Genomic DNA, 18,532 nt, shown 5'->3' on the forward strand with positions numbered 1-18,532 from the left:
CCAGAAAGGTGAAGCTGACAGTTATTTAATCAACAAGCATTATTGAGTACTATTTGCTAGGTGTTATGAATGCAAAAACAAAATAAATTTTGCCCTCGAGTAGCTCATATTCTAAATTGGGGGACAACATGCCCGTACATAGGTATCTACAAAACTATACCAAGTAGAGATAAGTTAATCTTGAGGAGGAGGCAGTAGCATCTATGGAGACCCAGGATGGTGTCTTGCAGAAGGTGGCTCTTAAACTGAGTCTTTAAAGGAAAGCAGGGATTCCAAAAGGGTAGAAGTGGGGAGGGAGAGCATTCTAGACAAGGGGAACAGTCAGTGGAAAGGCACTGAGATGAGAAATGGAACGTCATGTGTGAGGAGCAGCAAAAAAGCCAGTATGACTGGACCTTAGAGTGGATGGAGGGGAATAATGTCTAATAATAAAGCTAGAAAGATAAATGGTGCCAGGTTGGAAGGGACTTTTAATTTCTCAGGTCTTAAGGATAATAGGAAGCCACTGGGGTTTATTGAGTGAGTGTGGATTGAGGGGTAGTAAGAGGGTGAGGATTGTATTAGTTTGTTGTAGTCTGACTTAGAGTGGAGTGGAAAGGGACTTTTGAAGCAAGGATACTAGTAGACTATAGCAGTGGTGCCAGTGTGAGCGGATAGAAGGTAATATATAGTAAAGATGTCATGGAGATAAGAAATACAAGATTTAGTAACTTATTGGATTTTTTTTGTGAGAAATTGAGGATGTAATAGGCTAGGTGACTGGAAGGAGGGGATAGTGGTGCCTTGGACGGAAATGTGGGTAAATCAGAGGGAAAGGTAGGTTTTGCAGTAAAAACAATGAGTTTTGTTTTGAATATGTTGAATATGAAACGTCTATAGAAGATTTTGGAATGTTCGATAAACAGGTGGGAATCCAGGATTGAGGCCAGAGAAAGAGAGTGGTACTGGATAGTTAGATCTGGGAGTTATCTGATAATAATAGATAATAATTAATAACTTGGGAGTTGATGAGATTAACTCATGATGAGAGAGTCTATGTAAAAAAGAGAAGAGGACCCTGGGCAGAGCCTTGGAGTACACCTACAGTTGTGTATGATGTAGATAATCCAGCAAAGAATTCCAAGAAGGATGATTAGCGGGAGAGAGCATTGTCACAGAAACTCAGAGAGGAAGGACTATTCAGGAGAAGAGGGTGGTCAGATAGTGTGTCAGATATATAGTGTCAGATGCTGTGGAGAGGTCAAGAAGAATAAGAAGTAAGAAAAGATTGTATTTTGCAGTTAAGATGATTGGTAATTTTGGAGGGAACAGTTTTAGTTAAGTGAAGTCAGAAGCTAGACTTCAAAGAGTTAAGAAAAGAGAGAAAAAGCATAAATTTTAGGTAGTATTTTAGGTAGTCTTAAGAAGTTTTGCTAAGAAAGAGAGGAGAGATATATAGGACAATAACAAGAAGCTACATTGAAAAAGGTTTAGAAGAGAGTGAAGAAGAAGTAGAGGCAACCAATGTAGACTGCTTTTTCAAGAAATTTGGCTGAGAAAGGTATAGAGAAATATAGAATGAAATTTTAATTGGCAAGGTAGAGTCTCTTGATAGCTTTTTAAGAATGAGGGAGATTTAGTAGTGTTTGTAAACAGCAGGGAAGGAATTCTAGGTAGAGAAGATTAGAAAGAAAGAGAGAATGATAAAGGGGGGGCAATCTTCTGGAGAAGGGGTGAGAGCAAGGGAATATGTAGAAGCATTGGCCTTAGTGGGGAGAAGTGCCATGTCTTCATCAGAGACTGCAGTAAAAGAGGAAGTTAATAGTAAAGAAATTGTGAGATAAGGTAAGAAGAGGGAACTCAGTTGTTTAGTCATTTTTCAGTCATGTCCCCCTCTTTCTGACCCCATTTGGGATTTTCTTGGCAAATATAATAAACTGATTTGCCATTTTCTTCCACAGCTCATTTTACAGATGAGAAAACTGTGGCAAACCCAATTAAGTGACTTGCCAAGGGCCATATAGCTAATAAATGTCTGAGACCAGATTTGAACTCAGGAAGATGAGTCTTCAACCTCTTCCCCTCTCTGAATTAGATAAATCTAACCACAAAATAAACAAGAAAGAAGTTGAGGTGAATAGAATTTTAGAAAAATTAGATATGATAGACCTCTGGAGAAAATTGAATGGGGATAGAAAGGAATATACCTTTTTCTTAGTGGTACATGGCACATATACAAAAATTGACTGTGTACTAGGGCATGAAAACCTCACAATCCAATGTAGAAAGGCAGAACTATTAAATGCATCCTTTTCAGATCATGATGCAATAAAAATTAAAGACTAAAAATTAATTGGAAACTAAATAATCTAATCCTAAAGAATGAGTGGGTAAAGCAACAGATCATAGAAACAATCATAACCTCATACAAGAGAATGACAATGAGATAACATCCCAAAACTTGTGGGATGCAGCAAAAGTAATTCTTAGGGGAAGTTTTATATCTCTAAATGCTTACATGAATACAGTAGAGAAAGAGCAGATCAGTGAATTAGGCAAGCTACTAAAAAAAACTAGAGAAAGAACAAATTAAAGGTACCCAATTAAATACCAAATTAGAATTATTGAAAACCAAAAGAGCGATGAATAAAATTGAAATTAAAGAAAACTAGTAAAACTAAGAGCTAGTTTTATGAAAAAAAACAAACAAACAATAAAATAGATAAACCTTTGGTTAATTTGATTTAAAAAAAAGAAGAAAACCAAATTTCCAGTATCAAAAATGAAAAATGAAAAGGGTGAATTTACCACCAATGAAGAGGCAACTAAAACAATAATTAGGCCCAACTGTATGTCAACAAATTTGACAGTCTTAGTGAAATGAAGGAATGTTTACAAAAACATAAATTGCCCAAATTAACAGAAGCGGAAATAAAGTACTTAACCCAATTTTAGAAAAGGAAATTGAACAAGTCATCAATGAATTCCCTCCAGGGACACATGGATTTATAAGCGAATTCTATCAAATATTTAAAGAACAATTAATTCCAGTGCTATAGACTATTTGGGAAAATAGGCAAAGGAGTCCTACTAAGTTTTTTTATGATACAAGTATGGTACTGATACCTAAATTGGTAAGAGTCAAAACAGAGAAAGAAAATTATAGGCCAATTTCCCTAATAATATAGATGCAAACATTTAAAAAAAAATTAGCAAAAAGATTACCACAACTTATCATGAGAATAATACACTATGACCAGGTAGGATTTATACCAGAAATGCAGGGCTGGTTCAATATTAGGAAAACTATCAGCATAATTGACCATATCAAAAACAAAACTAACAGAAACGATATTATTATCTTTATAGATGCAGACAAAGCTTTTGACAAAATACAGTACCCATTCCTGTTAAAAACACTAGAGAGCATAGGAGTAAATGGAGTCTTCCTTAAAATCATAAGTAGCATCTACCGGAAACCATCATCAAACATTATATGTAATGGGGATAAGCTGGAAGCATTTCTAGTAAGATTGAGGGTGAAACAAGAATGCCCACCATCACCACTGTTATTCAATATATTATTAGAAAGGTTAGTTTTAGCAATAAAAGAATAAAAAGAAATTGAAGGAATTAGAATAGGCAAAGAAGAAACAAAGCTGTCATTCTTTGCAGATAATGTGATGATATACTTAGAGAATCAAGTAAAAAAAGCTTCTTGAAATAATAAATAATTTTAGCAAAGTTGCAGGTATAAAGAAAAAACCATATTAATTGTTAGCATTTCTATTTATTACTAACAAAGCCCAACAGCAAGAGATAGAGAAATTCCATTTAAAGTTACTGTAGACATTATAAAATATTTGGGAGTCTACTGCCAAAACAAACCCAGGAACTATATGAGCACAATTGCAAAACATTTTTCTTACAAATAAAGTCACATCTAAATAATTAGAAAAACACCAGTTCCTCATGGGTATGCCAAGCTAATATAATAAAAATGACAATTCTGCCTATTAATTTACTTATTCAGTGCCATACCAGTCAAATTACTAAAAAGTTACTTTATAGAGCTAGAAAATATAATAACAGTTCATCTAGAAGAACAAAAGGTCCAGAATATCAAGAGAATTAATGAAAAGAAATGCTAGGGAAGGTGGTCTAGCCATACCAAATCTTAAATTGCATTTTAAAGTAAGATGAGTCTTCCTGATTTAAGGCCCAGTACTTTATATATTTCTCCACGTAGATGCTCAAAGAGGGACCTCACATCACCTCAATTTTGGTAAAGTATTGTGATCAAGTGAAGTCATTAGTGATAGTATAGGGGAAGAAGTTGGTCTGGGAGATGAGAGAAAAGAAAGTTTAGAAAATAGCTACTGTGGTGAATAGGATAGTCAATTAGGGATGAGTAAAAGGGTTGCTTTATTATAGTGAGGGCCTAGTTGAGATCAGATACAAAAATTTGTGGTAGAACCCATTGTCTTGATTTTGTATTTTTCTCTGTGTAGTAGCACAAGTAACAGCAAAGGAGATGGATGAAGGGAAGGTCATGATTTGATGAGAAGTCTGGTTTTTCTGGCAGCAAAGTATGTCCTTTCTCTTCCTTTGTTTAGTTATCAAGTGTTTATTGACTTTTCTCCTCTCTGTGTCTTGCAGGTTGGGTGGACCAGATCCCTTGGACTATGTTAGCATGTACAGGAACTTGGGAAGTCCAGGTGCAAATGTCCCTGAACACTGGCACTACGTTAGCTTTGGACTGAGCGATTTATATGGTGACAACAGAGTCCACGAGTGAGTATGTGCCCACCTACCCATTAATTTCTTTCTTTGTCTTTGGCTTAAACTTGTGTCCTGTTTTCTAAGGCTCAGCTTAGTCAAAGCACCACTGACATTTTCTTGCAGAATTAGCACCTGTGAAGCTTTGTTGAAGTGGCATGAAGTTGGACTAGAAGCATTTTTTTTTGTAGTGAACCCTTCATATCTAAGCTCTGGTACTGGGGATTTCATGAGTTTTTTCAATTGATACTATGTGCTAGATGACTACAGAGTGTTTGTTTTCTGCCAAGATCACACTTTAGAACTACTTATCTGTTTGCTTGTAGTCAGTCAGTATACATTTGTCAAGCATTGACTTTGTTTTAGGCACTGTGTTAAGTGTTGGGGTCTACACATACAAAAAGGAAAGGTAGTCCCTGCCCTTAGGAAGCTTACAATCTAACAGGAGAAGGCAATACACAAAAAGAAACTGGGGAGGAAGGGAGAGTACCCAAGTACCTGGCATAGGGCAGGGAAAGGGGAGTAAATGGACATGATGGAGAAGTCCAGAGAAGTGCAGGTAGAAAATAAAAGTGTCAGGGACTGGATTCAAGTACAGCACTCTATGAACCTGTCTGCTTCTACTCTGCCCATGCTTCTCTCCTTTCCTCTCTCTAGCCGTCTCTGCCGAAATGTCCCATTAGTATCCTAACTCAACATATCCATAGTAAAACTCACTATCTTCCTCCTAAACCTTCCTCCCAATTTTCCTATTTCCAATGACAGCATTTCTGCCCTTGCAGTCACTGGCCTGGATGTCCTCCTTAAACAGAGGCTCTGGGGCTCCTTCCCTCCCAGTAAGGGGCACCAGGAGTAGAAGGTACTGATGAGGTGTAAATATTAGGGGTGATATGATCTTCTGGATGAGGAGGCTCCTGGGGACATGAAGAAGAAGCCCAAAGGGAGTACCGTCAGGGGAGAAATGAGAAGAACAGGGTGATAATGATCAGCAGTAGGATAGAAACTGCTGGATGAAAGTTGTAGACTGGATTGATAAAAGAAATTTATTATGGAGGTGAAGTCAGTAAGTCTTTGCCACTGATTGGATATGGGAATTGAGACAATAGGATATAGAAATAGAATGGAAAATAATTTATTAAGCTCTTATAGTGTGCTAAACTCTAGAAATACACATAGAATATTAAGATAGCCTCTGGACTTAAAGAGTTCACATTCTAGCTGAAGAGATAACACATAGAGAAAAATTCAGCTGCAAGGTTGATGGGAAGGCACCCAGTAGAGAGATGCACCTTAGGATACATTAGACAAGGCAGATGGCAAAGTTCAGAGTCTTTAGGTTGCACTATTGGGAAGAGAAAATCCTGGTGGGATGGGATCTGGGTGTTCAGGGGTCAAAGTTGGGGCCATTAGGGGAGGCTGGTTCTAGCATCAGGGCCAAATGGTTGGTCTCCAGGTGGACTCAGAGAGGGTTAGGATAGTTGAGAGAGGGTTCTGAAAGTTTCTGATGGGATCCACTCTCCACGGCTCACATGGTCTCTAATACTTGTGAGAGGGAAAGAGAGCTGAGTCTTAAGACTGGAAGGATAGTGATGCCTAGATTGGAAATGGGAAAATTTGGAGGAATGTTTAGGAGGGAAGATAGTGAGTTATGGATATGTTGAATTTGGGATGCTGGTGGTGTTTTCAGGCAGAGATGGCTAGAAAGGAATTGTCAATCTCAGATGAGAGAGAAGAGAAGAGAAGAAGCCTGGGCAGAGTAGAATCCAGACTCTGACGCTCAGATAGCTGTGTGATGCTGGGTATGTCACTTAACTTCTCTGTGTCTGTAGCAAGGTGGTGATGATAGCATCTAACTCCTAGGGTTGTGAAGGATCAAATGAGATAACATAGAAAGTGCTTGGAAATCTTAAAGGGATGGAGAAGTGTTAGCTGGTATTACTTGCTCTTAGTCTTCATCCCAACCTCTATTGCATAGTGGGAACCTGGGAAGGAAAAGAAAAGTTGAAATGGATATAATCTTATCCTTTTGGTTGCTGCTGCTTTGATCATTTCATCAGAAATGCTTGGAAATCCTTCATTTCATTAAGTATCTATTTTTTCCTCTGTAGGATTATACTCAGTTTTGCTGGGTAGGTTTTTCTTCATTGTAAGTAAAGTTCCTTTGTTTTCTTGAATATTATATTCCAAGTCCTGTTTCTTTTTAGTGGTAGCCACTAAATCTTAGGTGATCCTGACTGTGGCTGCATAGTATTTGAATTGTTTCTTTCTGACTGTTTGAAATATTTTCTCCTTGACTGGGAGCTTTGGAATTCAGCTATAATATTCCTGGTAGTTTTCATTTTGGGATCTCTTTTAGGTGATCAGTGGATTCTTTCAATTTCTATTTTGCTTTCTGGTTCTAAGATATTGGTTAGTTTTCCTTTATTTTATTTATTTCCTGAAATACCATGACTGGGCTTGTTTTTTTAAATTAAAACATTTTTTTAATCATGGCTTTCACATAGTTCAATAGCTCTTAAATTATCTTTCCTTGGTCTATTTTCCAGGTCAGTTGTTTTTCCAATGAGATATTTCATATTTTCTTCTACTTTTTTTCATTCTTTTGACTTTATTCATAGGGATTAGCTTCTACTTGACCAAGTCTAATTTTTAAAGAATTATTTTCTTCAGTGAGGTTTTGTACCTCTTTTACCATTTGACCAATTCTGATTTTTTTTTCCAATTCTGATTTTTTAAGGAGTTATTTTTTCTATGCCTCTTTTACCCAGCCTTTAATTCTCTCTTCATAATTTTATTTCTTTTCCCAATTTTTCCTCTGCTTGTCTTATTTGATTTTTAAAATTACCGTTTTGCTCTTTCTAAAAAATCTTCAGTTCTTTTAGGATTTTTGTTGGTTCAACATTGTGCATTATGGAAATGTATTATGTGCATTTTTTCTTTAAGGCTTTTCTTATAAATGTTTTCATGCAGTTGTCTTGTGTTTGTGTCTTGAACTTTACCTGTCACCATAGTGGCTTTTTATGGTAAGCTTATTGTTATTTGCTCATTTTCCCAGTGTAGTTTTTGACTTTGAACTTTGTGTTAGAGATGGGCTCCGCTCACTTCTGGGGAGGTGGGGTGGGGGACAGAGGTCACTGTCCCAAGTTTCAGACATTTTTGTCCTGCTGTTTTCACAGCTCGTTCCGAGGTCTTGTAAGTTTTAGTGCTTCCATGGTGATGTGATCCAAGGAGAGTTATGATCACCACTCTTTGGTCCTTACCAGGTTAGGGCCCCTGCTTTCTCTTGACTAACTCCTTTCCTCCCTCTAACTGCAACTTGGGCAATGGAGTTGCCAAATAACACCCATTCCTACTACCAATGCTAGCACAAGGGTCCAAATTCTTTGGAATCTCTTTCTGATCACATGTTCAGTCCCCTAATTGTTTCTGGGCAGTGAGAGCTTCTGGAAACTACTACTGTTGCTGTTGCCACTGCCTCCAAGGCCCATAGCTAACGTTTCTGCATTTCTGGTCAGCTCCCACCTCAGTGCCATAGATCTCAATCTCCTTAGTTGATCTGGGCTGGAAAAATGTCTCCAACTTTTTGTTGATTATGTTGCTTTAAATTTTGATTTTTAAATCACATTATTTTAAAGTTGCAGAGAGGGATATTTGGGGAGAGTTTGGCTAGAATGCTCCTTTTACTCAGCCGTCTTGGTTCTGCTCCTGTTGCTGCTTTACTTGAGAGATCTGTAAGTGTCAAGCAGTCAGTCAACAAGCAAGTCAGTCAGGAGATGTTTATTAAATGCTTACTATGTCCTAGGTCCTGTGCTAAGCTCTAGGGATACAAAGAAGCAAATACATGGTCCTTTCCCTCAAGAAACTTATATTCTTCTAGAGAAAACATGCAAAAAAAATTGTTCAGACAAGATTATATGTAGAATAAATAGAAAATAATCTCAGTGGGAAGGAGGATTGTAGGGTTGGGAGGTCCCAGTGTGGAACAGGACCAGGAAAGACCTCTTTTTTTCCCCCAAATTTATTGTTACTTGTTTTCAGTTTTCAGCATTCACTTCTATAAGTTTTAAATTTTCTCCCCCTCCTTCCCTCTTCCCTCCCCAAGATGGCATGCAATCTTATATGGTCTCTACACATACTTTCCTGTTAAATTCATTTACACACCAGTCATGTTGCATAAAAAAATTCTAGAGAATGGGAAAACCCATGAGACAAACAAAACAAAACACAACGAAACATAACAAAAAAGAAAATAGTCTGCTTCATGCTTTGTTCCAACTCCATAATTCTTTCTCTGGATGTGGATGGCATTTTGCATCATGAGCCCTTTAGAAATGTTTCATGTCCTTGCATTGTTGAGAAGGGCTAAGTCTATCAGGAACAGTCCTCACATATTGTGACTGTTACTGTGTATAATGTTCTCCTGGTTTTTGTCCATTTCACTCAGCATCAGTTCATATAAGTCCAGGAAAGACCTCTTGTAAAAGGTGGAGTTTAAGCTGAATTTTTTTTTATTTTAATATTTTATTTTATTCCTATTGCATGTAAAAATAATTTTATTTTTATTTATTTTTCTTTTTTTTAATATATAATTTATTTTCAGTTCTTAACATTCACTTCCACAAGAATTTGAATCCAACATTTTCTCCCCATCTCTCCCCACCCCCTACCCCAGGACAGCATGCACCCCATCCACCCCTTCCCCCTAGTCTGTCCTCCCTTCTATTACCCACCCTTCCTCCATCCCCCTTCCCCTCTATTTTCCTGTAGGGCAGAATAGATTTCTATACTCCATTGCCTGTATAGCTTAATTTCCAGTTGCATGCTAAGTTTTTAACATTCATTCTTAAGCTTTGAATTCCATATTCTCTCCCTCCCTCCCTCCCCACTCATCCTCATTGAGAAAACAATCAATTCAATGTAGGTCATACATGTGTAGTCATGCAGAGCACTTCCGTAACAGTCATGTTGTGAAAGATTAACCTCATTTCCTTCTGTCCTGTCCTGCCCTCCATTTATTCCATTCTCTCCCTTGATCTATCCCCCCACAATAGTGTTTGCTTCTGATTTTCCCTTTCCCCAATTTGCTGTCCCTTCTGTTATCTTCCCTCTCCTGTTTCTTTCCCCCTTGCCTTCCTGCTGGGTAAAGTAGATTTCCATATCTATTTGAGTGGGTGTTATTCCCTCCTTAAACCAAATCCCATGAGAGTAAAGTTCAATTATTTCCTTTCATCTCCCCCCTCTTCCCCTCCATTGTAAAAGCTCTTTCTTCCTTCTTTTGTGTGAGGTGATTTGCTACATTCTACCTCTCCCTTTCTCTTAACTCCTAGTACATTCCATTCAACAGTAAATTTTTTTTTTTTAGGATTCTACCTTCATATTCAGGTCACCCTGTGTGTGTGTGTGTGTGTGTGTGTGTGTGTGTGCGCGTGCATGCATGTATATATACATATACACATACACATACCCCCATCTACATATACATACCTACACATATAAAATATACACATACATACATACCCATACCCACCTACATATTTACACACACACACACACACACACACACACACACACACACACACACACACACACACACACACACACACACACACACCTTGAGCTGAGTCTTGAAGGAAGCTAAGGAACATAAGAAGTGCAAGTGAAGAGGGAGAATACTCCAAGTGTGATTGAGAACCACAGAGTCCAGAGATATGGAGTCTTGTATACAAGGAAAACCTGGGAGGTCTGTGTCACTGCATCATAGAGTAACTGAAAAGGGGGTAGGCACAGTGATAACAAGACTGTAGGAAGGTATATAAATATATATTATACATATATCGATAAACTATGTCTATATAAACATATATTTATGTATATTTGATTTGGGAGGCATTAGGTCATTGAAGTTCATTGAGTTAGAGGATGGTGTGGTCAGGATCTCTTATTTAGTAAAATCACTTTGGCAGCTGAATAGAGGAGAGATTTGAGAGGAGAGAGATGTAACACTGGGAGACAATCTGAAGGCTGTAATAACAGTCATTCAGGCATGAGGTGATGATGACTCACACCAAGCTGATGGATGTGTGAATGGAGGAAAGGATTGATAAATGAAAGGTAGAAATGACAAAAATTTGAAAACAAATTGGATATGTGGAGAGAGTTCAAGTAAGGGCTTAAGGGTGATACCAATGGTGGGGCCATTAATACTAGGGAAATTCAGAAGAGAGGAGAGTTTTTTGGGGAAAGATAATGAGTTCTGTTTGAAATTTGCTGAGTTTGAGATGTGTATGGTCTAGATATCCAAAGGACAGCTGATAATTTAAGACTGGAGGTTAGGGATGGATAAATAGATCTGAGAATTATCTGCATAGAAATGAGCATTGGGGGCTAATAAGATTATTAAGTGAAATTAGTGTAGAGGGACTGGGACAGAGTCTTGGGGGATGGCCATGTATAGTAGGCATGACCTGGATAAAGATCTAGGAAAGAAGACTGAAAAGAGACCCAAGAGAAAGCAATGTTATATAAACCTAAAAAAGAATGTTCAGAGAAAAGAGACTGTATAAAAAGCTATAGAAGAGGCCAAGAAGAATGAGGATTGAATAAAGGCTACTAGATTTGGCAACCAAGATAACACTGGTAACTCTAGTAAGAGCAATTCAGGTTTAATGATGTGCAGAATGTTTAGAAAGGGGAGGAAAGGAAGTGAAGCATCTCAAGTAGATGGTGCTCTGAAGAAGTTTAGCCAGGAAAGGGAGGAGAGATGGAACAAAAGCTATTTGGGTTAGTGAGTTGCTTTTTATAGGCATCAGGCATAGGGAGAAATTGAAACTTTATTGGGAGAATGAGGATGACAGTGAGAATACAAAAAATGAAAAAGTTGCCTGTTTTCAAGGAGCTTACATTCTTTTAAAAAATTTTTTTAAAATTTATTTTAGACTTAAATACACAGTAAGAAAAAGAATCAAACTTAAATACTAAAACTTAAATACAAAATCAGAAAAGAAAAAAGCATTATTGTATGCACAGCAGAACGTAAGAAAGGATTCAAAATATGCAACAGTAAATTTCCATTTCAAGAAAGTCTGTATAATAAATACTATGCATTGTCTTCAGAGCTGTCCATTTTTGCTTCCTTGTAAGTTTTCTTTTGTTCTGTGCTGTGCACTTTTTACGTTCTTTTTTTTTCCCCTCTTCTAGGAGCTTACATTTTATCCAGAGAGACAACATATGCATCTGTTTGTTGTTATTTATATGTGTGTGTATGTATATACATACATGCATGTATAAACACACATATATACACACATGTATACACACATTCAGAGAGAGATAAATCTTAGCATATATAGAAAAGGTATACAGAATAAATAAAAAATAAACACAATATAGCAAGGGAGAGTTCTATAGTTGGTGGCATCAAGAAAGGATTTATGTAGATGGTGGTGTTTGAATTAGGTTTTAAATGGGGAATGATTCTGTGAAGCCTTATTGGAGAGGGAATGCATTCCAGGCATTATGGATAGCTTGAAAAGGCCCAGAGGAGAACAGAGAGAAGTCTAGGCTGGACCGAAGGAAATTTTAAGAATAGATTGGGTCAGTTGTGAGGGGTTTTAAAAGCTAAACTAGAGGAATTTATGTTTTATTTTGAAGGCAGTGGGAAGCTAGTGGAGGTTATTGAGCAGGAGAATGCTGTTGTCAGATGTACACTTAAGGAAAATCAATTTGGCTGCTTTGTGGCAGATGGCGTGGAGTGGGAAAGGGACTTTGAGACAAGGGACATGTCACTACTGTTCGTCCAATTTAGTCTGAACCTTTTATGTATAACCAGTTTTGAACTTCTAATTATGTTGTTTAATTATGGGTTTCCTCTAGTTGAGGACTTATCATTATATTGACCATGTGTTAGAGAACAGAAGTTTGTAACTAGGCATTCCAGATGATCCCTAGGCCCTTATTCCATTGTGGTGTCAGCAGAATGGGAATTAATCTTCACTGAATTTGGACTTTATATTATATAGTATTAATAAGGGAGCATAACTCCCTTATTATATAATAGCTAACAGATGTAAACAATGAAATGAATATGTTAGACTTTAATTTATATTTTTTAATAAGAACCTCCAAAGGTTGTTCAGTGCAACTAGCCCTGGGCCTTCCTATTGATGGATTTATTTCCAGTTAAAAGAACACCATATCCTGTGTGACTTCGAAATTCTGTGAGTTTGGCCTGCCTATCACATCCTCAGTTAGGGTTCCAGAGTTCCCTGGTTAACGTGAGAGAACTCATTTTAGAAGAGGCAACCTTGAATGATCAAAAGAGAACTGACCCCATCTGGCCCTGTGCTTTGACTTGTAAAGTCCTGCAGCTTTCAGGCATTACATCGTGATGCTAATTGGACCTGTAAGGGCTGGCCTCAGACGTTTCCTAAACAGTTCTTTTTACCGAAGTAAATGGTATCTCTGTAAGTGTAAGAAGTGTAATAGTATATCCTACAAGACTTCTCCTTTTTCCTGAGGGCTTCTTAAGAGAAGAAATACTTTCTTCCCTGATTTTCCAAACTTTTATATAGGATAGCCCATTTAAAATGAGTTTCCATTTAAAACTTGTTTCAGTGGGTAACTTTGCACACAAAGCTAAGACTCAGAGACTGTGTGTTCTGGCTTCAGACTTGAAAACTAGGAGATCTTAATTGGAATTGTGACTTTTCTGGTTCTGACAAGATCCTTCCAGGAAGAAAGGGGGAAGGTGCTCAGATATTCTCTGGCGAAGTCTGTAATTTGTCAGAAGGTTGGTAGAGATGTGACATTTGAGTCATGGAACTTTAGGGCAGGAAGTGACTTCAGAAATCATCTGGTACAGAAAACCTTCATTTTACACTGAGGAAAATGGAACCCAGAGAGGTGGACTGACTAGAGTCCAGGTGTCTCAGCTCTTCAATAGAGGTGTTTTCCTGTTACACTAGACTTCCCTTTTTGTTTGAATCCTTTTACGTCAACAAGCAAAGCATATATAAATCTCTTATTGTACGTCTGGAGGAATTAATAATCCCTACCACTTAGAAACAAGGAAGGTTTTCTTGGTTCTACCTACCTATATACCAAGTGTATGCAGATGCCTAGAACTCCAGAGGATATAGGATCTTTTGTTTTTCCTCCCTTTCCACAACATTCTCCCTCAGGCAACTTCTCTGAGATAGTCCCCGAAGTTATTTCACAGCTCCCATTCACTGGAGGAAATGCTACAAGAGAGCACTTGTTTGATCAGGTGGTTTTGTGAGTAGATGGGGCAGGTTCCAGCTGGGAAAAGGCAATGGGGAGACATTGATGATTTGCCAAGAGCCCTAAGGCCATCTTCAACTTATTTCAACTAAGAGAAATATTATTAACCATCCTTCCCCCCTTGAGTTGTGATATGTGGGAACCTGCCATGCTTGAGAGACATCTGAGTGGAATCAGCTAAATACTTGCTGGGACCTGTAATACTCTGGTCTTCCCCTCTGTGATGGAGCAGCTGTGGCTGGATTGATGGGCTCCAGAGGAGCAGATGGGTCAGGGAGACCCTTTGAGAACTTTTAGGATGAATAGAACTATAGTCATAGGTAGGAACTGCTGGGGTTCCAGTTCATCAGAAGCTTTAGAGCAGGAGTTCTTAGTCTTTTTTTAATGTCAGGGACTTCTTTGGCAGTCTGGTGAAGCCTATGGACCTCTTCTTAGAATATTATTTTTAAGATAAAACAAAACATGAAAGTATTACAATGAAAACCACTTATATTAAGTCATCCTTGACTGTTCACTCTCTCTCACCTCCTATATCCAATCTGTTACCAGGTCCTGTCCTTTCTACCTTTCGTGAAATCTTTCTTCCCTCCTCTAACACTGCCACCACCCTGGTTCAAGCCCTCATCACTTCACATCTGGACTGTTGTCTTCTGGCTTGGTCTCCCTGTCTCAAATATCTTTCTACTCCAGTCCATCCTCTATGCAGCTCTCAAATTGATTGTACTAAAATGCAGCTCTGATCATGGTCTTTCCTCCATTCAAAAAATTTCAGTAGCTTCCCATTACTTTGAGGATCAAATATTAAATCCTTTGTCAGTCAGAGCCCTTTATAACCTGACCCCTTCCTCCCTGTCCAGTCTTCTCACACCTTAACCTCTCCCTTCTTCTACCCTGGTACTCTGTTATCCAGTTCACTGGCCTCCTCTGCATTTCATTTTCTCCTCACTCCATTTCTGGACTGCACATTTTCACTGACTGTCTACTATGTCTTCAGTTCTTTTTCTGTTCATGTCTGCCTTCTATCTTCACTGGGTTTCTTCATGCTTTAGCCAACATTTTTTCTCCTATAAGAAGCCTTTCTTGATCCTTCTTAACACTGATATCTTTCCTGTTTCGATTATCTTCAGCTTATCTGATATATATCTTGTTTTTACATAGTTGTTTGCAGAGTGCCTGGAACATAGTTGGTGTTTAATAAATGCTTGTTGCTTGAAGGGTGAGAGTCAGGCTCTCAAGAGGGAGCATAAGGCAACCTCTTCTCTAACTGAGGAAAGGGAGAAGGTCTGCTTTACAAACCAGCCTTCATTTGGAAAATAATGTGGACAAAAGGACAGCAGTCTCTTTGCGGTTGAAAACTTCATCCAGCTCTTCTTCTCTCTGCCCGGAGACTGACTTTATTCTGGATTTATTCTGGAAAGAGCTTATTTATTGGAATGGGTAAAGGTCTCTTTTCTCCTTTGGTTTTGCTGTCAACCTGAGTCTGATCCAGGTAGATGATTTACTTAAGCACTGGGGATAGATTCACTTTCTCGTTTGGTGTTTATTGTGGCCTTGACTACCTGAAGAAGGGAAATGTCAAGTGTTTTCTCAAAAAGCATATGAATTGCTCAAACCTCTTAACATACCTTTTATCCCTGAAGATTTCTCCAAACCTGTCAGCTTTTCCTCTGGCACACCTAATTAGGGAACTTATTCTTGCTTAGCCAGAGAGGCCATACCACTGTTCAGTCCTTTGATAGGGGAAGAAGAATTCCTTCTAGAGCCAATGAGAAGAGCCTTCCTTGAGTTTCACAGAGCAAAGAAAATTTCTCTGCTACCATGTTGGGAGGTAGGCCTCCCTGAAGCAATGGTCACTGGGCTTTTTTTTCCACTGGGCTTTTTTTTCCAGAGGGTGTTTAGTTTCAGGGAAGTTGTTTGGGCGAAATAGTAGACCTCCCCTGCTTAAATGCAAGAGACCTAGACCACCTAGGTAGAGAGGGGTTCCTTTGGCTTGAAGGGCAGGGAAGATTGGTCCTTCAGACCCCTTCCTGAAGCCGAACCTGCCACTTGGACGATAGACCTCATTTGGAAATGTTGAGGGGGATTCCTTTTCTGTCCATGGGCCAGAGAAGGCTGTCTTCATTGTTCAAACTACTCTACTCTACTGCCATTCTATGTGTCTCTTGTATGCTAAATTAGTATTTCTGCCTGTGTCATTTCCATGAGTTTATGCTCAGCAGAATAGTCACATAGCAGAATTATTTTTTATGTTGCTACATTTAAAAAATTAATATCGTTTTAATCACCTTATTTCCCAATAGATCCCTGTCTAGTGAGCCATTCATTTTAACAAAGAAAACAAATGAAAAATAAAAAAGCAGTTCAGCAAAATTAACTACACATCAACCAAGTTTACCAGTGTATGTAGTATTCTATGTCCATAGTCCCCCACCTTTACAAAGACACAGAGGGAGGGAGGTACGTTGTCATATTTCTTCTTTGAGGCCAAACTTCGGAAAATTATAATTAGACAGTATTCAGTTTCAGTTTTTAGTTCGTTTCAATTACATTGGTATAGTCATTGTTTATATTGTTTTTCTGGTTCTCCTTATTTCGATTTTTATCAGGTAATGTCTTCTCATGCTTCTTGAAATTCTTCACTTTTATAATTTCTTACAGTGTAATTCAGGTACCATAATTTGTTTAGCCATTTCCCCAACTGATGGACATCTACTTTCTTTGCAGTTTTTTGCTACCACAAAAAGTGCTGCTATAAATTTTTTGAATCTTCAGATACATCGCTCAATCAAGTACTTATTAAGTATTGGTTTTGTACTAGGCTGTGTTCTAGGATCTGATGATACAAATTCAATGAATGATTCTATGGGAAGGCAAATGTATATAAAAGTATATGTGGAATAAAAATAAGAATAAATACAAAGTAGTTAAATGCAAGGTAGTCTGAGTGGCAATTATAGGAATCAGGAAAAGATTCGTGTAGAAGATGGTGATTGAGCAAACCATTCTTAAAGGAAGAGAGAGATTGTGCAAGATGGCCATTAGGAGGGAGTGCATTTTCAGGCATAGGGATGGCTAGTGCAAAGATATGGAGATGGGAGATAGAGTATGTGTGAGGAACAGCTAAAAGGCCAATTTACCTGGCTTATAGAAAGAGGGAGAACTAGATTGGGTCCAGTTTGTGAAGGGCTTTAAAAGCTAAATGAATGAGTTTATATTTGATCCTAGAATCATAAGGTGCAACTACAGTTTATTGAACAGCAGGGACAAATCTGTCCCTAAGGAAAAATACTCTGGAAGCAATATAGAGGCTGAACTGAAGGTTGTTGGGGGTGTAAGCTCAGTTCCATGTGGACAGTCTCAGGCGGTAAAGGTGAGGACTTCTAAACCTTAGAGTTCTCATGAGGGCCCCCAGGGAACAGCAGGAAATTGAGGTGTGAGACCGAGCTATCTCGTGAATTTCCGCCTCTTCCCATGAGAAAAGTGATGGGAGAGAGCATCCCCGCCCTTGAGATTGGCCCGGGTCTGAGCACACCTATTGTTATCTAACAAGCACGGTATTCAGGTGCAAACTATGTGGCAGGAGAGCTTAAGTAGGGTCAGGAAAGCCTGAAGGCGCTCTTAGCGCTGAGGGACCCTTAGAGGACAGAAGGCCCCTCTTCCTTCTCTCCTCTCTTCGCTCTTCCCTCTCCCCTCTCTCCCCACTTCCACTTCTGCTTTCATTCTCTTACTGTAAGATCTTTGCCTCCTTGGGAGATTTCCCTCTCTCCTAAGGAAGAGTTCCCCCTGCACATGTAACCAAGACCCTGAATAAAGCCTAACCCTCGTTCGACTCTGGAAAGTCTCTTCTCTCATACGTTTATCTGGTTTGGCCAGCCAAAGACCTGCGATAGGTAAGGTAAGACTCGGGTAGCCCTCAGGCCTCTAGGCCTGGCAGAAGGTGAGGAGAGATTTGAGACAGGAAAACCAATTATGGGGCATGAGTTCTATTGTATCAAACCAGTCATCACTATTTATTGAGCATGTACTATGTTCAGAAACTTGTTAGGTGCTGGGGAGGTATCAGAGAAATAGGGTGCTAAACATATATTTGGAAAGAGGTGATACGTACATAGGAAAGGGATAGAAGTTGGTGTTAGTTCCAAGGAGTTAAGTTTAGAACAGAAAGAGGCCATATTGAGAGAGTCAAAGCCCCTCATTTTATGGATCAGGAGACTAAGGCACAGAGAAGTTAAGTGACTTGCCCAGGATCACACAGCTAAATAAGTCTCTGACTTATTGGTGTTTATTGTGACCTTGACTACCTGAAGAAGGGAAATGTCAAGTGTTTTCTCAAAAAGCATATGGATCTAGGTCTTCCTGACATCCAAATGCAGTGTCCTCGCTACACCATGCTCTCTCTTGGACATAGGTACTGTAAGACCAGGGATTTCAACAGGTGATCATGTTTGAGAACCCTGACCCAATTACTTTTCCTGAAAAAAATGTAAGCTGCTTG

General features: G+C 38.7%; 1 protein-coding gene across 3 annotated transcripts in view; it reads left to right on the plus strand.

Annotated features, from left to right (window-relative positions):
* Positions 1 to 18,532, plus strand: part of SUFU (SUFU negative regulator of hedgehog signaling) — a 142,746-nt gene that overhangs the window by 6,493 nt on the left and 117,721 nt on the right. For 2 of the 3 annotated variants that reach the window (XM_072621112.1, XM_072621116.1), the window contains exon 2: positions 4,639 to 4,773. The exons of the other annotated variant lie outside the window; for it this stretch is intronic. In XM_072621112.1, coding sequence (XP_072477213.1) covers positions 4,639 to 4,773 — 135 coding nt within the window. The remainder of the gene's footprint in view (positions 1 to 4,638; positions 4,774 to 18,532) is intronic. 3 annotated transcript variants of the gene reach the window in all.

This window comes from Notamacropus eugenii, chromosome 1 (assembly GCF_028372415.1).
Source record: "Notamacropus eugenii isolate mMacEug1 chromosome 1, mMacEug1.pri_v2, whole genome shotgun sequence".
NCBI classification, from domain to species: domain Eukaryota; kingdom Metazoa; phylum Chordata; class Mammalia; order Diprotodontia; family Macropodidae; genus Notamacropus; species Notamacropus eugenii.